We start from the raw sequence: 13834 nt of genomic DNA, 5'->3' as shown, positions 1-13834 counted from the left end.
GAATATTTTTCACGCTTCTAAAACCCAATAAAAAGTGGATAAAAATGGATTAGTAAAGTCTACATAACCATATTACAGATATATTTGAACAAAAGTAAAAAAAAAAAAAAAAGCTATATGCCCCAAATTGAAAAAGTCATATTCTAAATTATTCATCAAGAATGCGAAGCCTATTGATTCTTGTCATTGGAAATGCTAAACTAAAGCAATGCGGCCGAGTAGGGGGGAAATCTAATGAAGGTTTGATAGTCAATACGCACCTTAGTGGGATTCTCGGAAAAGGAAGAGAGCAAGCATTTGTCTGATAAGGTCGCAAATTTTTACGGAGTCCAGCGTGAAATATCAATCTTTCAATAAACCTGATGAATGAGGAGAGCATAGCCAGGGGAACGTCAGGGGAGGAAGAGAATGCAGCGATCTGTTATATTGACCGTTGGTTTTCATTACTAAATCACGAGGTTTCACCATTATGTTACGAGGCACCAAACTTCGCCAAGTAGATTTACCACAGGGGATATTTTGTAAAAATAAGATTAGCAATATTCTTCAGGAATTCTTTCAGAAAAGGTTAACTTTCTATCATGTATGAGTTAAGAGAAACTGCAAATAGCAATGACAACTTTGAATCAAAAACCCTAAGAATGAGCCTTTTCCATAAAATTATTTTTAAAAAATGAAATAAAAGAAACATTCTAAGTGTTTGTGATATTCTAGCAGTTTCTAGCATTCAAAAAATATTTTTTGTCTATTTTGTTTAGTTTTCCGAATGATATTCACATGTTTAGCTGATGATTTTGCATTTTTAGCTCATAATTTTTAATACATTAGATTTGGGTTGATTAATTAAAACAACGTTCGGGTCAGGTAGGATAAGTTTAAGAGATTCAATGCTTTTATCTACCAGAAAGAGCAATGAGATTCACGTGAATCATTTCATTCCATAGACCTCGTCATATACTCAGTATGTCTTTTTCACAAAGAGCATTAATCAAAGAGTTGTCTGCTCTCCCTTTACGTAATTTATGAAATAAATAGGTTGAAGAGTTCGTGATGCAGGTCATGATATTGATTTTTTGTTTGTTTGTTTGTTCATTTGGTTTTTTTTTTCTTGCATCTTGTAATAATGATAATGCTCTAAGCAGTCTCCCTTTTGGCGCAGTGGCTAGAATCGCAAGATAATATCGATCCTTTGGATGAGACCGTAAACTTAGTTCCTGTGTAGAATAACATGCGTACACACAAAAAAAAATATCCCCCCTTTCGGCTCCATGACCAAGATTGGCGAGTACAGGTTAAAATTTGCAGCCGTCCACTGGCAACTGAGTATGTACTCGGTATGAGTGAAAATTTTTGGAAGGGAAGTAAAACAAAACAAACAAAACAGATCGAAGCATTTATTGCTTCTTTGTGATGCATAATTTACAAAGTTCAGAGGTGCCAGGTTATTGCATTGCCAATGTAATTCAAAGGCTGTGTAGTTCGTTGATATCTCCATCATAGAACATCCTGTCCGTCGTCTGAGGAGAACCGGAAGGGTTGCTAACCGACGCCAACGGGAACGTTTGTACGTAACAACGCCAGTCAAGATAGAGCTATTCATCTCGCAACTTCCGTAATCGCCAAGAACTACCTCAGAAACCGAAATTAATACATTAGACAATTAAATTGTAAATGTCACATTCATCCCAAAACTGGAAATCACCGATTGTGCGAGTTTGGTCTACAAGCTCGTCGAGCCTTACGTACGTTGGTGTACGTCTCATTCGCGCATGTACGCATCGTGTGGCTCATTACTACCGGCCTCGTGCTTGAAAACCATCATGCCAATCGACTGGCCTCCGTGCAGTTTTAGGTAAAGGCGTCCCGGAATTGCACGGAAAGTCTAGATAGAGAACTGAAATCGCGCCAATCTTTTTCGATTGCTAGGTTTCGAGGACGTTTTGGTTCATTGTGTTTTATACGGCATGCAAATCGGCAGACAATAGAAGGAAGTTATTCAATCATTTTCGAAGAAAGACCTCACCCGAAAACGGTTAAAAAATTGTAGATTTTAATTAAAAGTAAGTGTGAACCGAGGCATCCTCTGTAATCCAAGATGGCGAGTATCGACCCTTGTATTTTTTTTAATGTACATTGAAATGTGATATTTTTTCTTTTGGATCTGCTAATTTCAGTGATTTTCGATTTTTATAATAATCGTTTATTTAGACAGACACAGGAAAACACACAATATTTAAAAATACACTAGTCTGAATTTCTGAAATAGAACCCTATGATTCGCATTGCTTACTTCTTCACTTGGGTTTGGGAGCGCAACCTCATGATTATTTCTACATGTATTCTCTATTGAGAAGCTGACGACTCGTTATTACTCTTTCTCAACTATTTGAGAGGGGGGGGGGGTAATAACGAGCCGTTAACTTCTCGATAGAGAAAAGGTTAGTTCTTCTTTACAGTGCTAAGAAACCTCCCAGTTTACGGCACTATTCCTTATTTGGTACCTTTTGCAGTGCTAGAACCACCTTCACTATTTATTTTACTTTTCAAATTTTTTTGGTGTTGCTTATTGTCTGGGTCAGTAATTTTTAGTGAGTAATCAGAATTAACGTTATTTACATGGTTTAACTCTAGAGTGTTGATAATAGCGTTCATATTCGGTGATTTAGCTCATTTTCTTTATATTTTCCAGCTCACTGGCATTTATAGTAGTGTTTATTTATAGAACACTACTGCCATCTTTGTGTGTGTGAGGGTGAGTGTGTTTCCGGAAAAAAAAGATTTCCATATCGTAATGAAATGTGTAAACTAAAATATATCACCCGATGTCTTTGAAAGGGAAAGGGGGGATTTATTTGGCACAATTTACGAACTCAATTTATTCCAGCTGTAGAAAATTGAATTTTGCAAGAAAACTTTCAATATAGTGTTCCCAGAAATTATTGAGAATATTTTGCAATATATTTATCTAAAATATTGCATTAAATTTGATATTACTTTTTTATCTAATGACAATACCTTCTGATAACCTCTCTTTTATTTTCTTCTCGTTGTCGGCTGTTGTTCGAAATGAATGGTTTTTGAGAAAAGATAGCCTATTTCAGATACGTATTATCAAGGGAGTGTAAAGCCTTGTAATATTTCTGAAACACTCGGTATTTCACTATCTGCTTTGTATTGTGCGGTACAAAATATTGAAAAAGGAGAGGAAATCAGTGAAATGAAAGAGTTATTAGGCCTAGGGAATTGACATTTACAGATTAAAGAAGACTACGATATCTTCTCAGTGAAAACAAGACAGTGTAGAAAAATGGAGTTAGTTTCTTTTAAAAGCGTATAACAGTTTTCTATTTTCAAAAACAATTTTATTTTGAACATTAAGTAAAAGGTAGATAATTCATGAAAACTGTACATAAGAAAATAGGAGGTCTTGTCCTTTGACAAAAAAATTGATATCAAACTATAAATATTTTATTTTTAATATATTTCCACACACACACACAAAAAATCATTTTAAAAATTCTCCACAAGGAGATGGGCGAACAAGACGGGCTACCACAAGCATGACTATGTTATTTATAAGTGGTATAGCGTAGTGGTTAGCGTGTTATTCTAAGTTCAAGTTCAAGTTCATTTATTCACTTACCGGTAAAACCATCTAAAATATATGGTACATGAGGACAATGAAAAATATTTACAACATATAATTCTGGTCACAGGTACAAGTATATGATATACTTATTCAGAAAATGAAAGTGAAAGAAGATAAAAGAAAAAGATAATTAAATATAATACATATACTAATTGTATAATGAGGAAAAATAAAATCATGGAGGACCGACTAACTCATATATTTTTTTTAATACAAAAGTACAGAGTTTTTTTCCAGAGTTTTAGCATCTTGTTTTGTCATCAATTGAGAAAATTTAAGTATATTTGGTCTAGCAAAGTAGTACATGTATTCATTAATATACTTTTTCCTAATGTTTGACAATGAAGTGCATTCAAGTATAAAATGGTATTCATCGGCATTACAACATGTTTAGTTTTACAAAGTGTACATAATCTTTCATTTAATGGTATGCCTGCCCATCTTCCCAGTTCAACTGGTAGACGGTGATTAGAATTACGAAATTTTACAAAATTGATACGAATGGTTTTTATTGCTTGGAACCGTTCACAGTAGCTCAGTCGGTAGAGCGCTCGCTCCGTGATCGGGAGGTCTTGAGTTCGAATCTCGGCCGCGACTGACCTAAGTCGATAAAAAATGGGTAGCAACTGTTCCTTCGCCATGCACTCGGCACATTGAGACGAAAGTTGCGGATCCTTCGGATGAGACCTTAAAAACCGAGGTCCCGTGTCACGGCAGGCGTTGGCACGATAAAGATCCCTTACTGCTCAATGACCCTGAGTGCCGAGTAAAGGTCAAAATTTGAAGCCCTTCACCGGTATATAGTGAGTGAAAAATTCTCGAATGGGACGTGAAACAACAATCAATCAACAATATTGCTTGGGTTCGAGCCCCAACTATACCATCTTTTTTAAATCATAGAATGATTTTTTCCGAAAGAATTTTCTGCAGAAAAGTTTGGTTTGTCATAATTTTATACAGGTCTATCAATGATAAGGATACTAAATTCACAAATTAAATACGACTTTTATAAATGTACATCTGAAGCTATGGCCATTTTGCATGCTTTTTCGCTATCTCATTTCTGGGAACATAGGCTCACTAAATAGCTAGTCTTCCGGTGGTGGGGGGGGGGGGTTCACTATATATAGCCAGTCTTAAAGAGGGAAGACTTACTATATAACCAGCCTTCCGGGGGAAGTCTAACTATGAGGGAAGTCTCACAACACAACACCGTTTGAGTATTCAAGTGTGGCTGAAAAAGTTCTCGACTGCATCTAGAAATTCAGTAATTGTTCTTAACTGGAGCCGTTTTACGCCAGCATTTACTCAACTTTGGACTACAGGTTACAAGGGTTTTTCAGTATTCGTGGATTGATGCGATAAAAATGCGAATTTTCATGGTAAAGAATTATAAGTGTTTTACTCCACTTTTGATTCGAAGATGCAAACTTTGATAATCATTGCAGATGATCAATTTCGAATCAAGGTGACGTCTTAAAGGTCAAGGTCACTGTCATGAACAATGAGATGGTGAAATGTATCATTGCTATAGTTTCAAAATGATGAAAATGAATCGAGTATGTTGCTTTTAATGACCCAAAGATGCACATATTTATTTTTCAGTGTGCTATAATATAACTCTTTGCCCATTGTCTGTCCGAAACAAAATTAGATCTATGTCCGGCCCTAACATCGTCGCAAACCACCTCCAAAATGTATGATCCTCTCCCATTCTGGGAGAGAGCTATATGAGGACTCCGGACCGTGACTTGAGACTGTTGAATCCTTTATTGGAAGTATGCAGAATATAGAGTATTGTTTTGGTGATCTAAGATTAGAATGCACTATGGCCCTGACTCAATGTCACATTTTAAGGTGTACAAGTCATAGGACGATAGAATAGTAACACAAAATTTATTAAATAAGTATTGAACAGTATATTTGAAAGATTTTTTTTATCATAATAATTATGTTATTTTTTAATACATATGTAAAAAAAAAAAAAACACCTGTGTCGTGCGCGAATCTTTGAATAAGGGCTTGCTTGCATCACATTGACTGAGTATCGTGACGTCATAGAGGTATCCGACAATAACCATATGATGTAACAATGATAACAACTTTACAACCAGAAGAAGGGAGAAAAAATGTGAGTGTTTTTAATGCCTAAGCAACAAACTGCCTCGTCTTGATGTTTTGTTTTTTCCTAAGAAAAAATATTCCTTTAAAGACTACTCATATAAATTGCACATGTAGATTGATTGTTTTTAAATGTTATGGAATCATTGTAAATGCAGTGAACAATTATATACACCATGATCTGCAAGATCTCCACAAAAGAAGAGGTTCAAAATTTCGTTGTAACATTTCTTTTTTTTCCGAGTTCTTAACTACAGTTAAAGTAAATTAACGTGCTTAAAATCAAGACTTTAGCCTTAAATTATGGTCTAAGCATTATGTATTTATATTTTTTATACTATTAGCTATTTTTTGTCGGGCTTTGTCAAACGATCACTCAAATCGCATAAATTTTAGTAGAAATGATATATGAATGTCGCAATCACTGGACAAAATGTATGCAAATGTTGGACATAATTATATTAGATTCAACTGCTCAAATGGTTGGATAATTATAAGACGAGACTTTCCCCAGAGTATATTTCTTGCAAAAAATAAGCACAATATGGCAATTTTAGTTTCACAATTCAACGTAACAAAAGATATGACGTCACAATCATTGCTACAACAAAACATCACTAGGGAAAGACGGAGACTACAAGTAGGAAGATTAGTAAATTTTAAAGATGTTCTTTATCATTAATTTCATATAAACTATCGATATCAGTTATTGGTTCTGTTGTAAATGTATACTTTTATATGTATTAATTATTTTCTTCATAGATTTTCAAAATGGATGAGATTTTAGATTTTGGTGAGGATGCCGTACGAGATGTGGTAAGTTTTAGTTATTGAGGTCGATGATACACGTGTTTCAAAAAGTTGTAAACTGTAGAAAAACCTTTCTATTTTAAGATTCCAAATTTCACCTTCAGTATCTAATAACACCAAAGTACATAATTTACATGTACAATCCTGTTTTGTAATGGAATGTGTGTACCTGTCTGAAAAGGGGGGGGGGTATTACCTTTTACGTTAATTTTCTTTTTGTTTGGTTCAAGCATGGAAGGTCCCGATTTAATTAAACATGGGTAATCTTACTATACTTTTATATTGATTGAATAACAATATACCACTAACATTGATTTAAAAGTTTCCAATAACTTTCATGACACCCCCCCCCCCTCTTTTCCGAACGAAAAAAGGGAGCGAATAAAATCTTACGATTTCAACTTCACCAAAAAGAGAAAAAATAGTAGTTATTGGTTTTCCAGAGAGATATTAAATTAAATTTCATTACTTTTTTCAATAATTGTTGCAAACCCGTGTAATTCTGTTCACATATTGAATTTTACAAGTAAATAAGCAATATGCATGAATATACGGATTTTCACAAAATCCAATTTTTCAGGAGACAAAGTTGAAAATACTCAAATTCGACTATAGCTGGGCCGAGGCCATGGAAGAAGAAGACAGGCGACAAGAGGTATTATATCAAAACTGATTTACAACAATGAGTTGAGTAAAGTTTTAAACTGTTGTGGTTCTTTGTAATAAATGACTCCACGAGAACTAAAAGTATAGCTGTAACTCGTTCCCCGTGTATCAAATGATATTAAATGATATTAAAATTTCAATTTACCAAAAAATTCAGAGTTTATTTAAAGCAAACTAATTTTCGTAAAACATATTCTCTTTAGTTTATTTATTTTGGGGGACAGTGTCATTTTTAAAAAAAATCACTTACCGTAACAAACATCGCATTTACACCTTTGCCCTGAAACTGTAAATAAATGACCAACATTTTATACAAGTTTTTGCATAATTTGCAAAATTTGCTCATGAGGGGAAAATCTTTAAGTGTCAGAAAGAAAATCATTGAGATCTTTTAAATATCTTCAAAATTTCTTCGACAGGAGGAAAAAAGAAGACAAGAGAAAATGAAGAAAATTGTCGAGGAAGTGAAGGTAATAAGTTTAAATAAAGTAAAACGAACCATGCATATACAAAAACGGCAGAAAGAAAAATGACAATAAAAGAGAAAGATACAAGCAGTTCATGATCACGCGGGATAATTTTATTTTTTTGAGACTGATATTAATTTGAAATACATTTTATACTGTTTTTCTAGAAAAAATTCCACGAAAAGAAAAACCAACATAAGATACATGCACATGGACTGAGAAATATCCATGAAGAGCTGCTGGTAAGATAAAGACTTGTGTATCTAGGGTAAACAAACCTGTTAGAAACCGGAGAGATCAAAGGGGGTGGGGGTCCCCAAATAATATTGCCAGGATCAAAACAGCGTACAGTTTATGTTTAGTGGCGGATATGCCCAATCTTGTACTATTTCGGGGGAGGGGTGGGGGTGAACATGTAATTTTTTTCTTATATGCCAGATCTTGTCTACACATACGAAAATACTTTTTCTTATTATATAACACATTTTCTGTTAGTATTATGTAACTGTTTAAGAATTGTGCCATTTTTTTTTTTTAATGTTTTGATGACTTTTATTTTGTTTGGCATTATAAATAGTTTTATTTAATTACCTTGTCTTTTAAATAATTGACCTTTTCTGTTCCTGGGTACGTACTGTATTGGGTGTTATATTTTATAAATGGATAAATAAAATCGGGTCTCTCAGGTAACTTAACGATAGAAAACCTATTTTGATTTATAGTTGTGCCCCCTCAAGAATAATGTCTGATGAACCTTTTTTCGGGGGAGGGGTGGGTGGAGGGTCAAGGAATTTCTGCCATTCTTCTAAAATGAAATAAATTGCCTGATCTTGTATATAAACAGAATTATGGTGTCTTTTTCAGACAAAAATTCAGGAAAAAAAGAACCAACAGCAGATACTGACAAAAATGCACGAGGAACTAATGGTAAGAAAAAGAAAATCACTGATTTAGCATGTATACAGGTATCTATACATGTCTATTTCAGACTTGTATAGATATCTGTATACATGCTAAATTATACATTTATTTATTTCCATTTGTCAGTGCGTTTAGTTAAATGCATTTTTTTTTGTTCCAGAAAAAATGGAAAGATAGGGAGGCTCGTAAGCAGACAATGAGAAATCTCCATAATGAGCTCTTAGTAAGTAAACAATACCTATCTTTTAAATCATTGTACATAAATTATTAATTTCAATTTTATTATATGATTATGTGGATATTCTTTTAAACGTTTACAATTTTTCCTAGATAAAAATAGAGGAGAAAAGGGCATTTCAACTGATGCTGCACAAAGTACATGATGAGCTTCTGGTACAAAAATTAGATCAGACATTAACATCTACAAATAATGAAAGAAATTTGATGTGTAGTAACTGAAGCCTTTTTATTTGTGTGAATGCTTTTTAAAAGTATGTTCTTTTCCAGAACAAAGTCAAAGAGAAGAAATCTCGTTATCAGATGTTGTTACAGTTACACAAAGAACTGCTGGTAAGAAATGTGATAAAACATGTTTGAAGTCATTGAATACAAAGTAGTATTGTATATATATATATATATATATATATATATATATATATATATATATATATATATATATATATATATATATATATATATATATATATATATATATATATATGTATTACTACCTATACCAAGGACTTCTTTAATTTTAATATATATATATATATATATATATATATATATATATATATATATATATATATATATATATATATTAGGGATGTCGACGAATAGTCGACTATTCGACCATCAGTCGAATGGACCGACGATCGAATAACGAAACGACATTCGAATAAATAAATTCAATAAAAGAGTGATAAAGAGATGGAATTCTCATACTAAAATTGAGAAACCGTCTTTCCTCGGACACAGTCGATAAGATAATTTTCCTCATTAAAAACTGCTGACTTTACACGTAGAAAGTACAGTGATTAGAAATGCTTCCGCGAGAATTATTTGTCAATTAATGTGTTGTTTTGTAATAAAATTATCTCGCCATACTGCGCTTTCTTTCTAAAATTATTAATTGGACCTCAAGTATATTCAAATACTTAACATTATGAAGGTCACCGTTTGTGCCCCCCCCCCCCATCATTTTAATAAGCTTTAAAAAATATATCACACTGTCATTTTTTTATGCTTCCTAAAAACCGACTTATGAACATGATTGACGGGGAGATCCTACATTTTGGAGAAATTAGCGGTCTTTATTAAGTAAATATAAACACGCTATCTACATTTTAAGTCCATGTGAACATCTGTGTGTAACATTTGATGTAACTTTTTAATCAATTTAAAAAAGGGGAATTTGGGGTTAAATATGTGATGTACCAGTGAAGTTTGAAATAAAATTTTAGTTTCCGAAAAAGTTTCGAATATATTCGACTATCGTTCGAATAATGCAATCGAATATTCGACTAAAGAAAATAAATACTTTGACATCCCTAATATATATATATAATATATATATATATATATATATATATATATATATATATATATATATATATATATATATATATATATATATATATATATATATATATATATATTTAACTTTCATATAAAATTACAAGATTTTTTTTTCAGACAAGCATCCAAGTTAAGATGGTTCATCGACAATGTCTTCAAAAAGTCCACAAGGAGCTTTTGGTAAGAGATCAAAATATTATTTGCATTCATTAAGATACATTTTATTTAGTTATTTTACTAAAAGTAAAAAAATGTGATTTTCTTGTAGACAAGACTTCAAGAAAAGGAAAAAGTTAAACAAATTGTGAAAACAATTCACAAAGAGCTTCTGGTAAGGAAATATATGTCATTATAAAATATGTATTTAATTTTCAATTTCATTATTTTCTATTATGTTATAGCAGTAGAGTAAAATAGAAAAAAAAAATTTCAAAGTATTACCCTGTTCCAAATAACAAAATCAAATTGTATGCAGATATATATTATTCTGTGTGTGATAAAAATCATAAAACTGGTTGAATTCAGACAGAGCTATTACTGAGTACCTGTATCATTATGTATTCAGTTCTTATATGTTTGAAATAACAATATTAAAATGTAATTGTATTTTACAGAGTCGCCATGCAAAGAAAGAGTCGGAACGAGAACATTTTGTGCCAAGAAAGCTGTTGTTGTTTAATATTGTCACCTTCAAGACTCTCTCAAAGGTATTTTTTATTAATCCAGTTGAATCAATTACACATAGCTGTATGTCCTTATTAAATGACTATATATACATTATACTTCCATTAAAATCCATTTTTGAATTGAGAATCACTATACACATAATAATTATAAACCTTCCATAGAAAAAACATTGTTTTATGGATTTTTTTCTCAATTAAGGGGGCTTAATTTTATTTTTGCTATAACTATAGCCAATAATTTTAGTGTTCCTTGAAATATAGTCTATAACTAAGGAATGCATAACAGGCACAGGGAGACAACTCAGTTACAAAACTTGAAAATGAAATAATTGGAATTTATTTATGGTCTTTTTGTCGATTTTTTTGGGTCATTTTATAATTAAAATTTTTACTTTGCTATAAATCCTTTCTCTTCATGTGTAACTTCAGAGTGATCTGAAAGTAGAAGAAAAGGAAATGGAACACTGTCAGTTGAAGGACGTCAGTGATAGCAGAATAAAAGCTGACGTCAAAGAAAGCAATGTACTACCACAGAACATAGAAAGCACCACATCACCTCGTACACAAAAGGTACAGAATTTAAGAAGACAGACGTAATATTCTAGTATATGATTATGATTTATTTATACTTAGCAGGACAATTTTTTGGATTTTTTTATTTTTGTAGGCAAGAAAAGGAAAGATGCCACTCAAGGATCGATTAAAAAGGTTCCTCGGTCTGAAGTAAACACTGACACGATGAAGAAACTAACTTTTTCAAAAACATTGTTGAATTCATATGTTTCATTTACCTTTCCTTCCAAATCATGCTTTATTGTAATTAATAAGAGAAATAAATATTATTTATTGAATTGATTGTTTCATTTTTGGTGGAATTATGTCAAGGTATAGAAACTCAATAATTAGAACACGTGAAACCTTCCTCTCGAACATTTACCCCTTCCATTTAACACGTTTTAACCTGTAGACAATCTCAATCTCAATATTTTTTTTAAAAAAAAAAAAGCATTACATAACGTAAAGTGAAAAGGTGTTATAATCCAACCAATTTGCAAGAACGCTAAAAAGAGGCGTTTTAATGAGTATCGAAAAGGTCTTATATTGCGTTATTACATCTATTTAAAAGGTGTGATGGGGAGATTGAAAGACGTTATAATGCCTCTGAAAAAGGTGTTGTAATGCGAGCAATCTAATTAAAATGAGTTTTTTGATCTGCTGGATCGCTACACAAAGCTTTATGTAGCATAGCGATCTAGTTGGTGCGGATCAAAGATCTAATTTAATAATTTAACGCGAAGTGAAAAGGTGTTTTTATATGACTTGTATGAAAATATAGCCTCAAAAAATCTCAAGTATATGACTGGAGGATTTTTATGCCTTTATTTATCAGTGTTTTCAAGTTCATGCAGGTAACAATTAAGAAAAAAAATATGTGCAAGTAATGCATACAATCAGAGTTCCATTAAATTTAGCCAAGTAGGAAAAAATAATAAATTTTACTAAAGACACCCTTACTTTCTTGGAAGAAAATACATGTATACCAGAATTTGTTGATTATTTCTATCATAGTTATTGTCAACACAGAATGAACAGTATTTGAATATGGAAACTTGTACATGTACATTGTATTATGAAATTGGTAATGAGGAAAAAACCTACAAGTTCAGCATGTCCCAATGACGTACATGTATTTCTATCATGTATTAGACAATAAATAAGCTCCACCCAAGTCAATATCACGGGCATAAAGGCAATATATATATATATATATATATATATATATATATATATATATATATATATATATATATATATTTTTACTGGATTAACCTTGGCTCCATGGTGGAGTGATTACATATAGAAAGAGAAAGAGCTATGAATTAAATAACCATTCTATATAGTCCTTTACAATAAAAATGACAAACAGAACTGAAAAGTTTGTTGAAAAGCTTTCATAATGAACGATATAAAGATATACAAATTAAACCAAAATTCAAAACATCAACTCAATGCAGCATAGATTAGAAAAAAATTCCTCATTCTAGCTGCAAATCTGTAGTTCACAGGTTTAAAAACAAGAGGCCCACGGGCCTTATAGGTCACCTGAGTATCGTGTAACAACTTTCCAACAATTGAATTTGGTTTGTATTTTAAACCAGAGGCCATGTAATTCACAATTTTGAAAGAGGCACTATTGCTCATCATAACTATACAGTTAGCATGCTTACTTTGATTACTTAATACCCAGAGGCAGAGCAGAGGAACAAAAACAAGAGAGGTAGGAAGATCAGGATCAACAAAATAATTAGTCTAGTATTATTCACTATCAACTCAGAAATTGAGTTCTAATCTGTCCCCCACTTTACACTATCACCATGCAGACTATTAACAAACTATTAGTGCTTCTGTACTATTTTTAAACCCATATTAAGACCTCTAGCATTGACCTCTCTTATGGTCTTTAGAGAACTTTTAATAAGATAAGTTATTTTTGTCTCATTTTTATTTATCTATTACTTACATGTCTACCTGATTATTAAAAAAAGAAAGTACTTTTTTAATTATACAATAAACATTCTTGCATAATTATCTTATTCTATTAACCTTTCAAATACATTATTAACAGTGATTAATTATCAAAGGTGAATGGAAAAGGGGAATAACTTCTCTCAGTAGAATACGAATTAAAAGAGCCCTGCCCAGGACCAGAATGCTTAGACGAATGGTCCAGATGTTTAAAAATCTGGTAGAAATACGCTTACTCATATCATTTAAACTTTTACTCAGTTTGCTTCCGATATGCCCAGAAGCAGAGAAGAATTTCACAGGTACAATGCATTTTCACTACAGATTCAACAAAGCCTTACCCTAACAGCAGAACCCAAGACCAAGGGTCAAGAAATTTACAAATTCGGAAGAGTTATCCTCATCATCAT

The 13834-nt window shown here is 32.1% G+C and overlaps 1 protein-coding gene across 1 annotated transcript; it reads left to right on the top strand.

The window, feature by feature from the left end:
* The first annotated feature begins 8977 nt into the window (after positions 1-8977).
* Positions 8978-11633, top strand: LOC133190826 (uncharacterized). The gene is made up of 7 exons (XM_061326508.1): positions 8978-9027; positions 9142-9204; positions 10330-10392; positions 10481-10543; positions 10827-10919; positions 11328-11468; positions 11566-11633. The coding sequence occupies exons 1-7, from the start codon at positions 8998-9000 to the stop codon at positions 11623-11625; spliced, it is 513 nt and encodes a 170-aa protein (XP_061182492.1). The 5' UTR covers positions 8978-8997; the 3' UTR covers positions 11626-11633.
* The last annotated feature ends 2201 nt before the right edge of the window (positions 11634-13834 follow it).

Source organism: Saccostrea echinata, unplaced genomic scaffold, assembly GCF_033153115.1.
Source record: "Saccostrea echinata isolate AGI-Se365-2 ecotype Australia unplaced genomic scaffold, CSIRO_AGI_Sech_v1 ptg000022l, whole genome shotgun sequence".
Taxonomy (NCBI): domain Eukaryota; kingdom Metazoa; phylum Mollusca; class Bivalvia; order Ostreida; family Ostreidae; genus Saccostrea; species Saccostrea echinata.
This window is presented reverse-complemented; position numbering and strand designations above follow the sequence as displayed.

Coding starts and splice junctions, on each gene's coding strand:
- LOC133190826 (XM_061326508.1), top strand. CDS start 8,998: ATGCTGCACAAAGTACATGATGAGCTTCTG. Junction 9,205..10,329: donor AGTTACACAAAGAACTGCTG/GTAAGAAATGTG, acceptor TTTTTTTTTCAG/ACAAGCATCCAAGTTAAGAT. Junction 10,393..10,480: donor AAGTCCACAAGGAGCTTTTG/GTAAGAGATCAA, acceptor ATTTTCTTGTAG/ACAAGACTTCAAGAAAAGGA.